The sequence below is a fragment of the Microcaecilia unicolor genome, chromosome 7, assembly GCF_901765095.1.
Source record: "Microcaecilia unicolor chromosome 7, aMicUni1.1, whole genome shotgun sequence".
NCBI classification, from domain to species: Eukaryota; Metazoa; Chordata; class Amphibia; order Gymnophiona; family Siphonopidae; genus Microcaecilia; species Microcaecilia unicolor.
In genome coordinates, this window is record NC_044037.1 from 175,189,814 (window position 1) to 175,211,219 (window position 21,406).

Consider the following 21,406-nt stretch of genomic DNA (forward strand, 5'->3'; position numbering starts at 1 on the left):
ACAAAATACGCGCATGCACACTGCCTACTTGACAAATGCCCCAACTACATGATGAAAAACCCACCAAACTGGTTCATTGAGTACCTTACCAAACACATCACATATATGTTTGAAAGAAGTCAATTTCCAACAGACAAAGGCAACATAGTACTCACACCTATCCCCCAAAACACTATCAGCAAGATCAGCAATATCACAAATTACAGACCAGTAGCCTCAATACCACTACTGACCAAAACGATAGAAGGTCTAGTAACACAGCAACTAACGAATACTTGACAAAATTCTCAAATCTTCATAAATCCCAATCAGGTTTCAGACCACAACACAGCACTGAAATGGTCATAACCACCCTGATAACAAAATTCAGAAGCATAATATGCCAAGAACAAAACGTATTGCTACTACAATTACACATGTCAAGTGCGTTCGATCTAGTAGACCACATCACACTAATGACACTGCTCAACAACATAGGAATCAGCAGTGCACTGGCAACATGGTTCAATGGCTTGCTAAAGACCAGATCCTACATTGTAAAGATGTCCAAACAAACATCAGTCTCATGGATCTCTGAGTGCGGGGTACCACAGAAATCGCTAATATCACCAATACTGTTCAATGTAATGATGGTGCCACTCAGAAAAAAACTGGAATTAATGGGTTTCAACCCATTTATATATGCAGATGACGTCACCATCTTCATACCTTTCCAAAACAATATCACAAACATACAGGACAAAATAAAAAAAAGGATTGGACCTCATGGAAGAATGGGCAACAACTTTCAAACTCAGACTGAACAGAGACAAAACCAAATTTCTAGTACTATCCACCCACACAACCCCACATCCTACCAAAAGTTCACAATCAACCAACAAACATACCACATCGAAACACAACTTAAAATACTAGGAATCATTCTCGACAAACACCTAACACTACATATACATACAGTGGTGGAAATAAGTATTTGATCCCTTGCTGATTTTGTAAGTTTGCCCACTGACAAAGACATGAGCAGCCCATAATTGAAGGGTAGGTTATTGGTAACAGTGAGAGATAGCACATCACAAATTAAATCCGGAAAATCACATTGTGGAAAGTATATGAATTTATTTGCATTCTGCAGAGGGAAATAAGTATTTAATCCCTCTGGCAAACAAGACCTAATACTTGGTGGCAAAACCCTTGTTGGCAAGCACAGCGGTCAGACGTCTTCTGTAGTTGATGATGAGGTTTGCACACATGTCAGGAGGAATTTTGGTCCACTCCTCTTTGCAGATCATCTCTAAATCATTAAGAGTTCTGGGCTGTCGCTTGGCAACTCGCAGCTTCAGCTCCCTCCATAAGTTTTCAATGGGATTAAGGTCTGGTGACTGGCTAGGCCACTCCATGACCCTAATGTGCTTCTTCCTGAGCCACTCCTTTGTTGCCTTGGCTGTATGTTTTGGGTCATTGTCGTGCTGGAAGACCCAGCCACGACCCATTTTTAAGGCCCTGGCGGAGGGAAGGAGGTTGTCACTCAGAATTGTACGGTACATGGCCCCATCCATTCTCCCATTGATGCGGTGAAGTAGTCCTGTGCCCTTAGCAGAGAAACACCCCCAAAACATAACATTTCCACCTCCATGCTTGACAGTGGGGACAGTGTTCTTTGGGTCATAGGCAGCATTTCTCTTCCTCCAAACACGGCGAGTTGAGTTCATGCCAAAGAGCTCAATTTTTGTCTCATCTGACCACAGCACCTTCTCCCAATCACTCTCGGCATCATCCAGGTGTTCACTGGCAAACTTCAGACGGGCCGTCACATGTGCCTTCCGGAGCAGGGGGACCTTGCGGGCACTGCAGGATTGCAATCCGTTATGTCGTAATGTGTTACCAATGGTTTTCGTGGTGACAGTGGTCCCAGCTGCCTTGAGATCATTGACAAGTTCCCCCCTTGTAGTTGTAGGCTGATTTCTAACCTTCCTCATGATCAAGGATACCCCACGAGGTGAGATTTTGCGTGGAGCCCCAGATCTTTGTCGATTGACAGTCATTTTGTACTTCTTCCATTTTCTTACTATGGCACCAACAGTTGTCTCCTTCTCGCCCAGCGTCTTACTGATGGTTTTGTAGCCCATTCCAGCCTTGTGCAGGTGTATGATCTTGTCCCTGACATCCTTAGACAGCTCCTTGCTCTTGGCCATTTTGTAGAGGTTAGAGTCTGACTGATTCACTGAGTCTGTGGACAGGTGTCTTTCATACAGGTGACCATTGCCGACAGCTGTCTGTCATGCAGGTAACGAGTTGATTTGGAGCATCTACCTGGTCTGTAGGGGCCAGATCTCTTACTGGTTGGTGGGGGATCAAATACTTATTTCCCTCTGCAGAATGCAAATAAATTCATATACTTTCCACAATGTGATTTTCCGGATTTAATTTGTGATGTGCTATCTCTCACTGTTACCAATAACCTACCCTTCAATTATGGGCTGCTCATGTCTTTGTCAGTGGGCAAACTTACAAAATCAGCAAGGGATCAAATACTTATTTCCACCACTGTACATAGTAGGTGACGACAGAAAAAGACCTGCACGGTCCATCCAGTCTGCCCAACAGACAATCAAATATCAGTAGTAACATCAAAATGCTTCAGAACACTATAGAAACTGAGAAGAACCACAATCATTCCGAATACTAGTCCAATCAATGATACTATCACAACTAGACTACTGCAATGCAGCATGCGTAGGGTGCAAGGAAAACACACTAAAATTGCTGCAAACAGTCCAAAACATGGCATCAAGACTGATTTTCAAGAAATCAAAATATGAAAGAGCAACCCCACTGCTTGAAACACTACACTGGCTACCAGTCAAAGCAAGAATATTTTTTTAAAGCGAGCACCCTAATTTTCAAGGTACTATTCGGAATGGCAGCAGAATATATACTTAACATGATTGAACTATCAAGAAATGCCAGCCCAGAAAACAGAAACTACATACTTCTACATCTAATCAGCTGCAAAAACATCATCTAAAAAACTTTCTACACAGCAGGATTTAGCTACCTGGGTTCCAAATGGTGGAACTCAATATCAAAAACCATAAGAAGCATCACAAATCTCCTCCAATTCAGAAAAGAAATTAAAACCTACCTCTTCAAAAAATTCTACAGCTAATCACAAAGATATCGTCACCTTCCTTTTAAACCTACCTCTTCTAAAACTATATGAATAAATATCACCAAAACTCTACAACTGAACACAAAAGCGGACTCGCGAGACTTCTGCTGACGTCTTGGAGGCCGCCCTTGTAAGTATCGGCGGCCATTTTGAACAGCGATCCGGCAGCGGGGGAGCATCAGCGCCAGCACGAGCACCAGCAGCGGGCAGGCAGATCCGGGGATCTTTCCTCCCTACCCCGAAAAATTGGTTACACAACCTGGGTGGATGGAGGGGCAGGTGAGAGAGCAGGTTCATTGGACATGGGTGGCTGGAGGGGGGGCAGAGGGAGAGTAGGGTCGCTGGACATGAGTGGCTGCAGGGGGGTAGGGGGAGAGGAGGGTTGCAGGACATGGGTGGCTGCAGGGGGGGCAGGGGAGAGGAGGGTCGTTGTTTGATGCTCCACTCCCTGCCACTTGCTCCGCGTGTTTCCATATTTCTCCCCCTGCCTGGGAATCAGCTGTGAGTGATGTCAGCCTGGCTACGGAGCTTAGCTCAGCAACTCCGAAGGAGCCACGGACACAGGCAAACACATTAGAACGTTGGTGGTGAGAAAGCGAATGCTACATACCTGTAGAAGGTATTCTCCGAGGACAGCAGGCTGATTGTTCTCACTGATGGGTGACGTCCACGGCAGCCCCTCCAATCGGAATCTTCACTAGCAAAGTCCTTTGCTAGTCCTCGCGCACCCGCGCGCACCGCGCATGCGCGGCCGTCTTCCCGCCCGAAACCGGCTTGAGCTGGCCAGTCTCATATGTAGTAAGACAAAGACAAGGGAAGACACAACTCCAAAGGGGAGGTGGGCGGGTTTGTGAGAACAATCAGCCTGCTGTCCTCGGAGAATACCTTCTACAGGTATGTAGCATTCGCTTTCTCCGAGGACAAGCAGGCTGCTTGTTCTCACTGATGGGGTATCCCTAGCCCCCAGGCTCACTCAAAACAACAACCATGGTCAATTGGGCCTCGCAACGGCGAGGACATAACTGAGATTGACCTAAAAAATTTACCAACTAACTGAGAGTGCAGCCTGGAACAGAACAAACAGGGCCCTCGGGGGGTGGAGTTGGATCCTAAAGCCCAAACAGGTTCTGAAGAACTGACTGCCCGAACCGACTGTCGCGTCGGGTATCCTGCTGCAGGCAGTAGTGAGATGTGAATGTGTGGACAGATGACCACGTCGCAGCTTTGCAAATTTCTTCAATAGAGGCTGACTTCAAGTGGGCTACCGACGCAGCCATGGCTCTAACATTATGAGCCGTGACATGACCCTCAAGAGCCAGCCCCGCCTGGGCGTAAGTGAAGGAAATGCAATCTGCTAGCCAATTGGATATGGTGCGTTTCCCCACAGCCACTCCCCTCCTATTGGGATCAAAAGAAACAAACAATTGGGCGGACTGTCTGTTGGGCTGTGTCCGCTCCAGATAGAAGGACAATGCTCTCTTGCAGTCCAATGTGTGCAGCTGACGTTCAGCAGGGCAGGAATGAGGACGGGGAAAGAATGTTGGCAAGACAATTGACTGGTTCAGATGGAACTCCGACACAACCTTTGGCAAGAACTTAGGGTGAGTGCGGAGGACTACTCTGTTATGATGAAATTTGGTGTAAGGGGCCTGGGCTACCAGGGCCTGAAGCTCACTGACTCTACGAGCTGAAGTAACTGCCACCAAGAAAATGACCTTCCAGGTCAAGTACTTCAGATGGCAGGAATTCAGTGGCTCAAAAGGAGGTTTCATCAGCTGGGTGAGAACGACATTGAGATCCCATGACACTGTAGGAGGCTTGACGGGGGGCTTTGACAAAAGCAAACCTCTCATGAAGCGAACAACTAAAGGCTGTCCCGAGATCGGCTTACCTTCCACATGGTAATGGTATGCACTGATTGCACTAAGGTGAACCCTTACAGAGTTGGTCTTAAGACCAGACTCAGACAAGTGCAGACGGTATTCAAGCAGGGTCTGTGTAGGACAAGAGCGCGGATCTAGGGCCTTGCTGTCACACCAGACGGCAAACCTCCTCCATAGAAAAAAGTAACTCCTCTTAGTGGAATCTTTTCTGGAAGCAAGCAAGATACGGGAGACACCCTCTGACAGACCCAAAGAGGCAAAGTCTACGCTCTCAACATCCAGGCCGTGAGAACCAGAGACTGGAGGTTGGGATGCAGAAGCGCCCCCTCGTCCTGTGTGATGAGGGTCGGAAAACACTCCAATCTCCACGGTTCTTCGGAGGATAACTCCAGAAGAAGAGGGAACCAGATCTGACGCGGCCAAAAAGGAGCAATCAGAATCATGGTGCCTCGGTTTTGCTTGAGTTTCAACAAAGTCTTCCCCACCAGAGGAATGGGAGGATAAGCATACAGCAGACCCTCCCCCCAATCCAGGAGGAAGGCATCCGATGCCAGTCTGCCGTGGGCCTGAAGCCTGGAACAGAACTGAGGGACTTTGTGGTTGGCTCGAGATGCGAAGAGATCCACCAAGGGGGTGCCCCACGCTTGGAAGATCTGGCGCACCACTCTGGAGTTGAGCGACCACTCGTGAGGTTGCATAATCCTGCTCAACCTGTCGGCCAGACTGTTGTTTACGCCTGCCAGGTATGTGGCTTGGAGCACCATGCCGTGACGGCGAGCCCAGAGCCACATGCTGACGGCTTCCTGACACAGGGGGCGAGATCCGGTGCCCCCCTGCTTGTTGACGTAGTACATGGCAACCTGGTTGTCTGTCTGAATTTGGATAATTTGGTGGGACAGCTGATCTCTGAAAGCCTTCAGAGTGTTCCAGATCGCTCGCAACTCCAGAAGATTGATCTGTAGATCGCGTTCCTGGAGGGACCAGCTCCGGGACTTTGGGTAATTTATTACAAACCCCAGTAGCTCCAGGAGGCGAATAGTCATCTGCATGGACTGCAGGGCTCCTGCCTCGGATGTGTTCTTCACCAGCCAATCGTCGAGATATGGGAACACGTGCACCCCCAGCCTACGACGTGCCGCTGCTACTACAGCCAAGCACTTTGTGAACACCCTGGGCGCAGAGGCGAGCCCAAAGGGTAGCACACAGTACTGGAAGTGACGTGTGCCCAGCTGAAATCGCAGATACTGTCTGTGAGCTGGCAGTATCGGGATGTGTGTGTAGGCATCCTTCAAGTCCAGAGAGCATAGCCAATCGTTTTCCTGAATCATGGGAAGTAGGGTGCCCAGGGAAAGCATCCTGAACTTTTCCTTGACCAGATATTTGTTCAGGGCCCTTAGGTCTAGGATGGGACGCATCCCCCCTGTTTTCTTTTCCACAAGGAAGTACCTGGAATAGAATCCCAGCCCTTCTTGCCCGGATGGCACGGGCTCGACCGCATTGGCGCTGAGAAGGGCGGAGAGTTCCTCTGCAAGTACCTGCTTGTGCTGGAAGCTGTAAGACTGAGCTCCCGGTGGGCAATTTGGAGGTTTTGAGGCCAAATTGAGGGTGTATCCTTGCCGGACTATTTGGAGAACCCACTGATCGGATGTTATGAGAGGCCACCTTTGGTGAAAAGCTTTCAACCTCCCTCCGACTGGTAGGTCGCCCGGCACTGACACTTGGATGTCGGCTATGCTCTGCTGGAGCCAGTCAAAAGCTCGTCCCTTGCTTTTGCTGGGGAGCCGAGGGGCCTTGCTGAGTCGCACGCTGCTGACGAGAGCGAGCGCGCTGGGGCTTAGCCTGGGCCGCAGGCTGTCGAGAAGGAGGATTGTACCTACGCTTGCCAGAAGAGTAGGGAACAGTCTTCCTTCCCCCGAAAAATCGTCTACCTGTAGAGGTAGAGGCTGAAGGCTGCCGGCGGGAGAATTTGTCGAATGCGGTGTCCCGCTGGTGGAGCTGCTCTACCACCTGTTCGACTTTCTCTCCAAAAATGTTATCCGCACGGCAAGGCGAGTCCGCAATCTGCTGCTGGATTCTATTCTCCAGGTCGGAGGCACGCAGCCATGAGAGCCTGCGCATCACCACACCTTGAGCAGCGGCCCTGGACGCAACATCAAAGGTGTCATACACCCCTCTGGCCAGGAATTTTCTGCACGCCTTCAGCTGCCTGACCACCTCCTGAAAAGGCTTGGCTTGCTCAGGGGGGAGAGCATCAACCAAGCCCGCCAACTGCCGCACATTGTTCCGCATGTGTATGCTCGTGTAGAGCTGGTAAGACTGAATTTGCCCACGAGCATAGAATGGTAGGCCTTCCTCCCAAAGGAGTCTAAGGTTCTAGAGTCCTTGCCCGGGGGCGCCGAAGCATGCTCCCTAGAACTCTTAGCCTTCTTTAGGGCCAGATCCACAACTCCAGAATCATGAGGCAACTGAGTGCGCATCAGATCTGGGTCCCCATGGATCCGGTACTGGGACTCGATCTTCTTGGGGATGTGGGGATTAGTTAAAGGCTTGGTCCAGTTCGCCAGCAATGTCTTTTTGAGGACATGGTGCAGGGGAACAGTGGACGCTTCCTTAGGTGGAGAAGGATAGTCCAGGAGCTCAAACATTTCAGCCCTGGGCTCGTCCTCCACAACCACCGGAAAGGGGATGGCTGTAGACATCTCCCGGACAAAGGAAGCGAAAGACAGACTCTCAGGAGGAGAAAGCTGTCTTTCAGGAGAGGGAGTGGGATCAGAAGGAAGACCCTCAGACTCCTCGTCAGAGAAATATCTGGGGTCTTCTTCCTCTTCCCACGAGGCCTCACCCTCGGTGTCAGACACAAGTTCACGGACCTGTGTCTGCAACCGTGCCCGACTCGACTCCGTGGAGCCACGTCCACGATGGGGGCGTCGAGAGGTAGACTCCCTCACCCGCATCGGCGAAGCTCCCTCCGCCGACGTAGTCGGGGAGCCCTCCTGGGAGGCGACGGCAGCCGGCACCGCACGCGGTACCGACACTGGAGACCTCACCTCGGGCGATGGGCCAGCCGGCGCCACGCTCGACGGTACCGGAGGCGCAAGCACCGCCGGTACCGGAGGGGTAGGGCGCAACAGCTCTCCCAGGATCTCTGGGAGAACGGCCCGGAGGCTCTCGTTCAGAGCGGCTGCAGAGAAAGGCATGGAAGTCGATGCAGGCGTCGACGTCAGAACCTGTTCCGGGCGTGGAGGCTGTTCCGGGCTGTCCAAAGTGGAGCGCATCGACACCTCCTGAACAGAGGGTGAGCGGTCCTCTCGGTGCCGATGCCTGCTGGGTGCCGACTCCCTCGGCGACCCAGAGCTCTCGGTACCGACACGGGAAGGGGACCAGTGACGATGCTTCTTCGACTTCTTGGAACGAAGCATGTCACCGGAGCTTCCCGGTACCGACGAGGAGGACGTAGAATCCAGCCGTCGCTTCCTCGGGGCCGAGGCCGAAGGAGGTCGGTCTCGGGGGGGCTGTACCGCAGGAGCCCTCAGGGTAGGGGGAGACCCACCCGAAGGCTCAACGCCACCAGCAGGGGAATGGACAGCCCTCACCTGCACTCCAGACGATGCACCACCGTCCGACGACATCAGCAGACGAGGTCCCGGTACCACCGACGTCGATGCAGCTATCCGATGTCTCGGCGCCGATGCAGAGGGCCGATGCCTCGATGCACTCGATGCACTGGCGGCCGAGGATGAAACTCTGGACGCTGAAGACGTTGATGCACTCGATACCCCCAGTGCCGATGCCGACGAAGAGCCCGAGAACAAAACGTTCCACTGGGCCAATCTCGCTACCTGAGTCCGCCTTTGCAAAAGGGAACACAGACTACTGGCCTGAGGGCGGTGCTCGGCCCCCAGACACTGAAGACACGATGCGTGCCTGTCAGTGAGCGAGATTACCCGGGCGCACTGGGTGCACTTCTTGAAGCCGCTGGAAGGCTTCGATGTCATGGGCGGGAAAAATCACGCCGGCGAAATCAAAGGCCGAAATGGCGAAAAGAGGCCTACCCCGACGACGAAAGAAAACTTACCGGGGCAAAATCTGAAAAATACGGGAAGGGGCAAACGAAACCCGAGAGGGCTTCCGGAGCACTTCCCAAACAGTTTTTGAGGATTTTCCGAAGAAAAAACACGTCGAAAAAGGACGCGCGAGGTCGACTTTCCGGGGCTCGACACGGCGAAAACACGACCGTACCGAGTGCGGACGAAAGAAGACTGGCCGGCTCGAGCCGGTTTCGGGCGGGAAGACGGCCGCGCATGCGCGGTGCGCGCGGGCGCGCGAGGACTAGCAAAGGACTTTGCTAGTGAAGATTCCGATTGGAGGGGCTGCCGTGGACGTCACCCATCAGTGAGAACAAGCAGCCTGCTTGTCCTCGGAGAATTATTATATAGGATTTTACTTATTATTTATTTTTTAGGATTTATTTACCTTGCACAATTTTATAACAGCCTACTAGAGTGCGGATAAAATTTCACACTAAGGACTCCTTTTACAAAGCAGCCAATTAGTGTGTGCTGAACGTGAAGAAGCCCATAGGAGTTGAATGGGCTTCTTTGAACTGTGTGTGGCGCTAATCAGTAGTGCTGTTTTGTAAAAGGAACCTTAAGCACTATTCTATAAATGACACTCAGAGTGGAGCATCGTTTATTGAATAGCATTTGCCGCTGGGATCTGTGCCCAATTTTAGGCGTGAGGATTTACACCAAGTAAAACCTGGGGCAAATTCTTGTGCCTAAATTACGTGCAGATCTCCCTTATTCTATAAAATTGCATGCAAATTCCAGGAATGCTTGCAACACCCATGTTCTGCCCAAACTCCACTCATGTGCATACCCACAGTGAAAGTATGCATCATTCTAACAACATGCATACTTTTATACTGGTCAATATTTTATAGGAGGTTATTTATGTATGGCTATGATTAAAGTACTGCTGTTTATGTGCATTCTTGGTGCCTAAAACGAGGTAGCTCCTTATAAAATTACTCCTACAACGCAGTTTTACACACTCTAGTCCCTTGTATAATTAACCATTTGTGCTGTCACCTCTCTGTTTATCCAACAAGTGAAATGATAGACAAAGCAGCAAGTTTCAACAAGTCTAGGCAGTCCAGCAGAGTATAGCAAAGAGATTTTAGGCTGTGCTGTAAGACTGCCAAATAAAAAAAAAAAAACAGGAAAAGTGGGCATGGCTCAATGGTTGAGGACATCATTATAGAGCCTATGTACTAAAAGCATGATATTATTAACACGTGAGTTAAATGCCGCTAGTGGACACATTAACAGACTATTTGAAAAGTCCCTAATTTGTGGCCATACAGGATAAACATAGTGCATATAAAGCCACATTAAATTTGATGATGCCTGCATTTGTAAAATACAACTTAATTAGTTGTTATAGTTCTATTTTCTAAAGCCCCAGTACCTGACATTTTAGCTCCCGGTCTGGGATAGTAGAAACTAACCCTACGTTTCAGGTTTGGCAAGCTGGCATTTTAAAATTGGGAAGGCAGGTCCTTTCCCACATATATTAATCCCCCATTCTAATCTATGCTCCCTCCCTGAACCACTTCAGACTCCCTCTAATAGCTTGTAGGCCAAGTCAGCAGAATGAGAACCTCTTAATTTCAAATACATCGGGTACAAAACCCAATGTATTTTGCACATGGAAAGAGTACACTAAAATTGCCACAGTCAATTTTAAGATGCTTTGTATGACACAGGCCTCTGTATAAGAATGCTCTGGCCTACAACACTTTATACTTACCTTTCAGGTTTTTCCTTTTTAGCAATTTCAACATCAGTTGGACCAATGAATTCTCTCCAGGCAGGAATCACATCTTCATCTTCCCCAGATTTTGAAATAATCAGTACACGGCAAAGACCACTGGACATGAACTGAATCAACTCTTCAAATTTCTCCTGTAGAATTCAAAGATCTTCAGTGAGTAGTCTATATGCCACTTTGTATTTGATACAATAGGGAACTCAATATAAGTTGAAGACCAACAACATTGTTCTTGACACTCCAACAGCTGTAGCACCAACTAGGACACACTAGCTGTGAGAAGGCCTTGAAAGCCAAATACCTAAAGCCATTCCTTTAAAAGCACAAACTTGTTTAACCTATTGTATACAGTGGGGGAAATAAGTATTTGATCCCTTGCTGATTTTGTAAGTTTGCCCACTGACAAAGACATGAGCAGCCCATAATTGAAGGGTAGGTTATTGGTAACAGTGAGAGATAGCACATCACAAATTAAATCCGGAAAATCACATTGTGGAAAGTATATGAATTTATTTGCATTCTGCAGAGGGAAATAAGTATTTGATCCCCCACCAACCAGTAAGAGATCTGGCCCCTACAGACCAGGTAGATGCTCCAAATCAACTCGTTACCTGCATGACAGACAGCTGTCGGCAATGGTCACCTGTATGAAAGACACCTGTCCACAGACTCAGTGAATCAGTCAGACTCTAACCTCTACAAAATGGCCAAGAGCAAGGAGCTGTCTAAGGATGTCAGGGACAAGATCATACACCTGCACAAGGCTGGAATGGGCTACAAAACCATCAGTAAGACGCTGGGCGAGAAGGAGACAACTGTTGGTGCCATAGTAAGAAAATGGAAGAAGTACAAAATGACTGTCAATCGACAAAGATCTGGGGCTCCACGCAAAATCTCACCTCGTGGGGTATCCTTGATCATGAGGAAGGTTAGAAATCAGCCTACAACTACAAGGGGGGAACTTGTCAATGATCTCAAGGCAGCTGGGACCACTGTCACCACGAAAACCATTGGTAACACATTACGACATAACGGATTGCAATCCTGCAGTGCCCGCAAGGTCCCCCTGCTCCGGAAGGCACATGTGACGGCCCGTCTGAAGTTTGCCAGTGAACACCTGGATGATGCCGAGAGTGATTGTGAGAAGGTGCTGTGGTCAGATGAGACAAAAATTGAGCTCTTTGGCATGAACTCAACTCGCCGTGTTTGGAGGAAGAGAAATGCTGCCTATGACCCAAAGAACACCGTCCCCACTGTCAAGCATGGAGGTGGAAATGTTATGTTTTGGGGGTGTTTCTCTGCTAAGGGCACAGGACTACTTCACCGCATCAATGGGAGAATGGATGGGGCCATGTACCGTACAATTCTGAGTGACAACCTCCTTCCCTCCGCCAGGGCCTTAAAAATGGGTCGTGGCTGGGTCTTCCAGCACGACAATGACCCAAACATACAGCCAAGGCAACAAAGGAGTGGCTCAGGAAGAAGCACATTAGGGTCATGGAGTGGCCTAGCCAGTCACCAGACCTTAATCCCATTGAAAACTTATGGAGGGAGCTGAAGCTGCGAGTTGCCAAGCGACAGCCCAGAACTCTTAATGATTTAGAGATGATCTGCAAAGAGGAGTGGACCAAAATTCCTCCTGACATGTGTGCAAACCTCATCATCAACTACAGAAGACGTCTGACCGCTGTGCTTGCCAACAAGGGTTTTGCCACCAAGTATTAGGTCTTGTTTGCCAGAGGGATTAAATACTTATTTCCCTCTGCAGAATGCAAATAAATTCATATACTTTCCACAATGTGATTTTCCGGATTTAATTTGTGATGTGCTATCTCTCACTGTTATCAATAACCTACCCTTCAATTATGGGCTGCTCATGTCTTTGTCAGTGGGCAAACTTACAAAATCAGCAAGGGATCAAATACTTATTTCCCCCACTGTATGCCTTCCTATGCTTGGCCTGTTCCTAAGGGCTAGGCCTAAGGCCTGTACTTTGCTCAGTTTGGTTCTCACATGTAAAGTGTAGTTACTTACCTGTAACAGGTGTTCTCCGAAGACAGCAGGCTGCATATTCTCACAAGTGTGTGACGTCACGTCGGCCCCGGAGGATTTTAAAGCAAAATCTAAAAATCTCTTTAACGGCATTCTGTCGCGCGAGCGATCGCACCGCGCATGTGCGCACACATCTTCCCGCTCGCCGCCCCTCAGTTAAATCCAAAAGATGAAGGAGACAAAAGGGGAGGTGGGAGGGTTTGTGAGAATATGCAGCCTGCTGTCTTCGGAGAACACCTGTTACAGGTAAGTACAGTGGTGGAAATAAGTATTTGATCCCTTGCTGATTTTGTAAGTTTGCCCACTGACAAAGACATGAGCAGCCCATAATTGAAGGGTAGGTTATTGGTAACAGTGAGAGATAGCACATCACAAATTAAATCCGGAAAATCACATTGTGGAAAGTATATGAATTTATTTGCATTCTGCAGAGGGAAATAAGTATTTGATCCCCCACCAACCAGTAAGAGATCTGGCCCCTACAGACCAGGTAGATGCTCCAAATCAACTCGTTACCTGCATGACAGACAGCTGTCGGCAATGGTCACCTGTATGAAAGACACCTGTCCACAGACTCAGTGAATCAGTCAGACTCTAACCTCTACAAAATGGCCAAGAGCAAGGAGCTGTCTAAGGATGTCAGGGACAAGATCATACACCTGCACAAGGCTGGAATGGGCTACAAAACCATCAGTAAGACGCTGGGCGAGAAGGAGACAACTGTTGGTGCCATAGTAAGAAAATGGAAGAAGTACAAAATGACTGTCAATCGACAAAGATCTGGGGCTCCACGCAAAATCTCACCTCGTGGGGTATCCTTGATCATGAGGAAGGTTAGAAATCAGCCTACAACTACAAGGGGGGAACTTGTCAATGATCTCAAGGCAGCTGGGACCACTGTCACCACGAAAAACCATTGGTAACACATTACGACATAACGGATTGCAATCCTGCAGTGCCCGCAAGGTCCCCCTGCTCCGGAAGGCACATGTGACGGCCCGTCTGAAGTTTGCCAGTGAACACCTGGATGATGCCGAGAGTGATTGGGAGAAGGTGCTGTGGTCAGATGAGACAAAAATTGAGCTCTTTGGCATGAACTCAACTCGCCGTGTTTGGAGGAAGAGAAATGCTGCCTATGACCCAAAGAACACCGTCCCCACTGTCAAGCATGGAGGTGGAAATGTTATGTTTTGGGGGTGTTTCTCTGCTAAGGGCACAGGACTACTTCACCGCATCAATGGGAGAATGGATGGGGCCATGTACCGTACAATTCTGAGTGACAACCTCCTTCCCTCCGCCAGGGCCTTAAAAATGGGTCGTGGCTGGGTCTTCCAGCACGACAATGACCCAAAACATACAGCCAAGGCAACAAAGGAGTGGCTCAGGAAGAAGCACATTAGGGTCATGGAGTGGCCTAGCCAGTCACCAGACCTTAATCCCATTGAAAACTTATGGAGGGAGCTGAAGCTGCGAGTTGCCAAGCGACAGCCCAGAACTCTTAATGATTTAGAGATGATCTGCAAAGAGGAGTGGACCAAAATTCCTCCTGACATGTGTGCAAACCTCATCAACTACAGAAGACGTCTGACCGCTGTGCTTGCCAACAAGGGTTTTGCCACCAAGTATTAGGTCTTGTTTGCCAGAGGGATCAAATACTTATTTCCCTCTGCAGAATGCAAATAAATTCATATACTTTCCACAATGTGATTTTCCGGATTTAATTTGTGATGTGCTATCTCTCACTGTTACCAATAACCTACCCTTCAATTATGGGCTGCTCATGTCTTTGTCAGTGGGCAAACTTACAAAATCAGCAAGGGATCAAATACTTATTTCCACCACTGTAACTACTCTTTCTCCGAAGACAAGCAGGCTGATATTCTCACAAGTGGGGTATCCCTAGCTTCCAGGCTTACAGAACACAACAAACAGTGGTCAATTGAGTCTTGCAACGTCGAGGCCTGAATAAAAATTGACCTGAAAAGAAGAAACATCTAAATGAGTGTAGCCTGGAACAGAACAAAAATGGGCCTAGGAGGGTTGGAGTTGGATTCTAAACCCCAAATAAGTTCTGCAGCCCCGACTGCCCAAACCGACTGTCGCGTCGGCTATTCTTCTGAAGGCAGTAGTGAGATGTGAATGTGTGGACTGATGACCACGCCGCAGCTTTGCAGATCTCTTCAATAGTGACTGATCTTAGATGAGCCACCGACTCAGCCATGGCCCTAATTTTGTGAGCCGTGACATGGCCCTCTAGAGTCAGTCCAGCTTGGACAAAAACGAAGGAAATGCAATCTGCTAGCCAAGAAGAAATGGTGCGGTTTCCGACAGCAACTCCTCTCTATTGGCATTAAAAGAAATAAACAACTGGGCGGACTGTCTGAGGGGGCTCATCCGTTCCACGCAAAAAGAGCGCAGCTTGCTTTTGCCAGGGATTGTAAGATGAGGGGGAGAGAATGTTGGCAAGACAATTGACTGGATCAGATGGTACTCCGATACCACCGCCAGTAAGAACTTTGGCTGCATGCGGAGAACTACTCTGAACTACTCTGAACTAGTCTGAAGCTCACCGACTTTACGAGTTGAAGGAACAGCTATCAAGGAAAATGACCTTCCAGGTCCAATACTTCAGATGGCAGGAATCCAGTGGCCCGAATTGAGCTTTCAGCAGCTGGATGAAAACGACATTGAGACCCCAAGATATTGGAGAAGGATTGATAAGGGCTTTGACCGAAGCATACGAGCCAATTTTCAAAATTATTGGGGGTGCTAAGCCCAACAGAAATAACCCCCCGCTAGACACATACAAGGAATTCTCTCAATATTGGGGGAGAAGTAAACCTCTCATGAAGTGGACAGCTAAAGGCTGACCTTTTACACGTTGATGATAAGCACTTATTGCACGAAGATGAACACTGACAGAGTTGGTCTTGAGACCAGACTCAGACAGGTGTAGAAAGAACTCAAGCAAGGTCTGTATACAGGGCCAGTCTTAGCAAGTGCGGGGCCCTATGCAGACCAATTTGATGGGGCCCCACCCTAGCCTCGCCCCCACCCTAGCTCCAGGGCCCGCCACCCCTCCCTCCGAGCTCCAAGGCCCCCAGCTCCAGGGCTTGTCGATCCTGCAGTCAGTGCCAACTGAAAGCCATGTCTTTTTCACAAACACAGATACACCCTAATCCACTATAGAATAAGTAATCATAAACTTTTTATTTAGACAAAAAATAAAATGAAACCCCAAGATGCCAGACTCTGCATACAATGCAACACCACAGAAACAGAAAATGTCCCCTAGTACTGTGCAAAATATAAAGACAGCAGATGTAAATTTGAAAAAAACTAACAAATACCAATCACCACTTTACAAATTAACAAATAGAAATAAAACAAATATAGAAAATAAAATACCATTTTATTGAACTAATATATTTAACTTTCAGAGGCCAAAACATCCTTCCTCAGGTCAATACAGTATAGTACTGTTACAGTATCCTATCCTGACCTGAGGAAGGGGGTTTTGTTCTCCGAAAGTTAGCCAAAATGTATTAAAATTAGTCCAATAAAAAGATTACCTTGTTTGCATGTTCTATTATAAACATTTATTAACATATCTGCAATACTACTTTATCCTAAAGCAAAAAAATTTAAATATATATTTTATTTACAGTTTGTTGTCTCTGGTTTCTGCTTTCCTCATCTTTTCACTGTCTTCCTTCCATCCAGCATCTGTCTTCGGTCTCTCTCTGCCATCCAGTGTCTGCCCTCTCTGCTGTTCCCTCCATCCAATGTCTGCCCTCTCTTCCTGCCCCTTCCATCCACATCTGCCCTGTATCTCTGCTCCTTCCATCCACCATCTGCCCCTGTCTGCCCTCTCTCTCTCCCCCATCCATTCACTGTCTGCCCTTTCTATCCCTTCCATCCACTGTCTGCCCTTTCTCTCTGCTCCTTCAATCCACCATTTGCCCTCCCTCTCCCATCCATCCAGGGTTTGCCCTCCCTCTTGCTCCCCCATCCAGGATCTGCCCCTCTCCGCCCCTTTTTTTCAGCCCCCAGTTCCAGCCCCACTATCCCACTAGTCCCCCATTTCAGCCCCAGCCCTTTTCTCCCACCAGTCCCGAGCTTCAGCCCCCCAGCCACTTCTCCCTGTCCCCTTTTCAGCCCCCAGTCCCCCGTTTCAGCCCCTGCCCCTTTTCAGTCTCCAGCCTCTTATCCCACCTAACCTCCTTTTCAACCCCCAGTTCCAGCCCCCTTCATCCACATGCCTTGTATTAGGGCCCCCCCTTTTCAGAACCATTCTCCCACCTGACCCACGCATAACCCATTTTCCCACCAGCCCCAGGCATGGCCCCTATTTTCCCATATTGCCCCTTCTCAGACCCAGTCCCCTTCTCCCATCCAAGAACCCCAGTTCCCTCCCCCACCCGTCCCCTTCAACCATCCAAGAACTCCCTCTCCACCTCAGTCCCCTTCTCCCATCCAAGAACCCCAGTCTCCTCCCCACCCGTCCCCTTCTCCCATCTGAGAACCCCCTCCCCAGTCTCTCCCATCCAAGAACCCCAGTCCCCTCCCCACCTGTCCCCTTCAAGCATCCAAGAACCCCCTCCCCATCCCCTTCTCCCATCCTTGAACCCCCTCCCCACCTCAGTCCCCTTCTCCCATTCAAGAACCCCAGTCCTCTCCTCACCCGTCCCCTTCTCCCATCCGAGAACCCCCTCCCCAGTCTCTCCCATCCAAAAACCCCAGTCCCCTCCCCACCCGTCCCCTTCAAGCATCCAACCCCCTCCCCATCCCCTTCTCCCATCCTTGAACCCCCTCCCCACCTCAGTCCCCTTCTTCCATTCAAGAACCCCAGTCCTCTCCCCATCCGTCCCCTTCTCCCATCTGAGAACCCCCTCCCCAGTCTCTCCCATCCAAGAACCCCAGTCCCCTCCCCACCCGTCCCCTTCAACTATCCAAGAACCCCCTCCCCACCCCCTTCTGCTTCTCCCATCCATGAACCCCTCCCACCTCAGTCTCCTTCCCATTTGAGAACCCCCTCCCCACCCCCCCCCTTCCCCCACCTGAGAGCCCCACACCCTTCTCCCATCTGAGTCCCTCCCCACCTACCAGCTCCATTCTCCTGCCGCCCAGGCCCACCACCCTCACTGCCTTTAAAAAAAACCCAATTTGAAGTGCTGGAGTAACAGGCAGCAGCGCCTCGCGTCTGCCCTTCTACTAAAAATCTCTTCGACGACGTCATTGGGCCTTCCCACATTGAGTCCCGCCCGCCCTCGCGGTAATTGGAAGTTACCTCAGAGGAGGGCGGGACTCAATGTGGGAAGGCCCAATGACGTCGTCAAAGAGATTTTTAGTAGAAGGGCAGATGCGAGGCGCTGCTGCCTGTTACTCCAGCGCTTCAAATTGGGTTTTAAAGGCAGGACAGGACGAGCAGCGCCGGGAGCGGACTCGGAGCACCCCCCACCACCCGCTTTCATCTGGGGCGGAGCGCCCCCACCACGTCGCCGTCGCTGAACTTGGGAGGGAGGCAGAGTGGTGCTCGGGCGGTCGGGGCGGGGCGACCTGAGGCGCGCTGCGTGGGGCCCCCCTGAGCGCGAGGCCCTATGCGGCCGCCTCGGTCGCCTCGCCTTAAGACCGGCCCTGTCTTAAGGCAGGATCTAGGGCCTTGCTGTCACACCAGACGGCAAACCTCTTCCATGAAAAGGAATAACACCTCTTCGTGGAATCTTTTCTGGAAGCAAGCAAGACTCGGGAGACACTCTCTGGAAGACTCAACGAAATCCATACTCTCAACATCCAGACCGTGTGAGCCAGAGATTAGAGGATGGGATGTAGAAGTGCCCCCTCGTTCTGCGTAATGAGAGCTGGAAAACATTCCAACTCCAGAAGAAGAGGGAACCATATCTGAAGCGGCTAGAAGGGACCGAACAGAATCATGGCTCCACAATCTTGCTTGAGAATCAGCAAAGTCTTTTCCACCAGAGGTATGGGAGGATACGCATACAGAAAGCCTGTCCCCCAATGAAGGAGAAAGGCATCCGATGCTAGCCTACCGTGAACCTGCAGCCTGGAACAGAACTGAGGGACTTTGTGATTGGACTACGTGGCAAAAAGATCCACTGAGGGGGTGTCTCACTCCCAGAAAATCTTTCGAGCTACAGTCACGCTCAACAACCATGACTGTAGCATTATCCTGCTCAGCCTGTCGGCCAGACTGCTGTTTACGCCAACTAGATAAGTGGCTTGGAGAAAACATGCCGCGTTGGCGGGCCCACCGCTACATCTGCATGGCATCCTGACTCAGAGGGCAAGATCCAGTACCCCTTTGTTATCGAGTACATCGCAACCCGATTGTTTGGTTGAATTAGAATAATTTGGTTGGATAGCCGACCCCAGGAGGGATGCAACCTTCGTCAGCAGCTTTTGTGGCTGAGGAAGATGGAAGGGACGCCCCAGAATCAAATTGGAGAGAATTGACCACCTCTGAAGGGAATTCCAAAAACTGGTGAACAGTTGGGTCACATCCTCCAGATACCCTGAACTTGATACCACTGGGAAGCTAGGATGCACTGAGCGGATGTCATGTGTAAATGTGCCATGGGAGTTATGTGAACTGTGGAAACCATGTGCCTAGAAGTCTCAATATTTACTGTGCTGTAATCTGTTGAGACGGGCAATCATCGTGTTAAGGGAACACATGCACTCCCAGTCCATGAAGAGACGCTGCAACAACAGCCAGGCGCTAGGAAAACATTCTCTGGACGCAAACTGGGTATAAGTATCCTGTAAGTCCAGAGAGCATAGCCAATCGTTTTCCTGAAGTATGGGAAGAAGGATGCCCAGGGAAAGCATCCTGAACCAAATATCTGTGTAGGCCCCTTATGTCTATGATGGGACGCAACCCACAAGGAAGCACCTGGAATAGAATCTCAACCCTTCTTGCCCTGGTGGAACGGGCTCGACTGCATTGGCGCTGAGAAAAGCGGAGAGTTCCTCTGCAAGTACCCACTTGTGATGGAAGCTAAAGGATTAAGCTCCCAATGAGCAATGTGGAGGGTTTGATTCCAGATTGAGAAAGTATCCTAACCGGACTATTTGAAGAACCCACCGGTTGGAAGTTACAAGAAACCACCTTTGGTGGAGAAAAGTTAGACCTCCCCCCGACAGGCAGATTAGCCGGTACGGACATTTTTTTTTTTTAATGGTGGCTATGCTGAATTGGAGCCAGTCAAAAACCCGTCCCTGGTTTTTGCGGAGTAGCTGCAGGGGCCTGATTAGGTGCACGCCGTTGACTAGAACGAGCGTGCTGTGGCATAGCCTGAACCAGCTGTCGAGAAGCAGGAGTATACGTACGATCCCTTAAGGCACAAGGAAAACTTCTCTTCCCTTTAAAGAACTTCCGAGATGAGGAAGTGTATGCACAGAATATCTACAATTTTCTGCTGAGTCCCCTCCACCAGGTGAGAGGCACGCAGTCATGAGAGTCTGCGCATCACTATACCCAGAGCAGAAATCTAGATGTTGCATTACAAGTGTCGAAAATGCCCCTGGACAGGAACCTGCGACACACCGTTGAAAAGGATTAGCCTGCTCCAGTGGGAATGCTCGTAAAGATCTGGCAGGACTCGATTTTGGACGCGATCATGCCAGCCTGGTAAGCCGTTCTCCCAAAATAGGCTAAGGATGTATGCTATGGCCCCGGGGGCGCCAAAGCAAGTTTTTAGAACTCCTATCTGTTCTGAGAGCAGAATCCACCACCGCAGAATCATGAGGTAACTGAGGCCTAATGAAACTGGGTTCCCCGTGGATCCGATACTGGGATTCAGTCTTCTTATATCATGTTGTAGAAGACTTAGGTGAAGATGGATAGTCCAGGACCTCGAGCATCTGGGGCCTTGGGCTGATTCACAATCTCCACTGTAATGTGTCGAGACAGATAGAAGATCTAGAGAATTCTCAGCAGAGAAAACCCCATGACCTTCATGTTCATCAGATGAGCCATCATTGAATTGAGCTAACAACTCAGACAGAGCAGCTCAGATCCAAACCCGTCCGACATGGAGGCCCGGTAACCTCTACGACGGGGTCGAGAAGTTGACTCTCCAGACGACTCCAGTGAAGGAGAATCGACCCAGTAGGCTGCGAACACCAATACCGGAGGCAGCATCGGTGAAGGAGATCTAATCCCAGGTGAAAAGCTAGATGCCGCAGGAGGCGCTAGCACCAATGGCACTCGATGGTACCCATGGTACCGTGTCCATAACAAAGATGGGACCGATGGTACAGATAGTACCCATGGCACCGACGGTACCGATGGTACACATGGTACTGATGGTACCCATGATACCTGGTACCAATGATACCCATGGTACTGATGGTACCTGGTACCGATGATAGTCATGATATCTGGTATCGATGGTACCCATGGTACCGATTATACCTGGTACCGATGGTACCCATGACATCTGGTACC

The 21,406-nt window shown here is 49.7% G+C and overlaps 1 protein-coding gene across 1 annotated transcript in view; it reads right to left on the minus strand.

Annotated features, from left to right (window-relative positions):
• NME9 (NME/NM23 family member 9) overlaps nt 1-21,406 on the minus strand; it is a 330,355-nt gene that overhangs the window by 166,105 nt on the left and 142,844 nt on the right. The window contains exon 9 of the mRNA XM_030210834.1: nt 10,864-11,018. Within this exon, the coding sequence (XP_030066694.1) occupies nt 10,864-11,018 (155 nt within the window). The remainder of the gene's footprint in view (nt 1-10,863; nt 11,019-21,406) is intronic.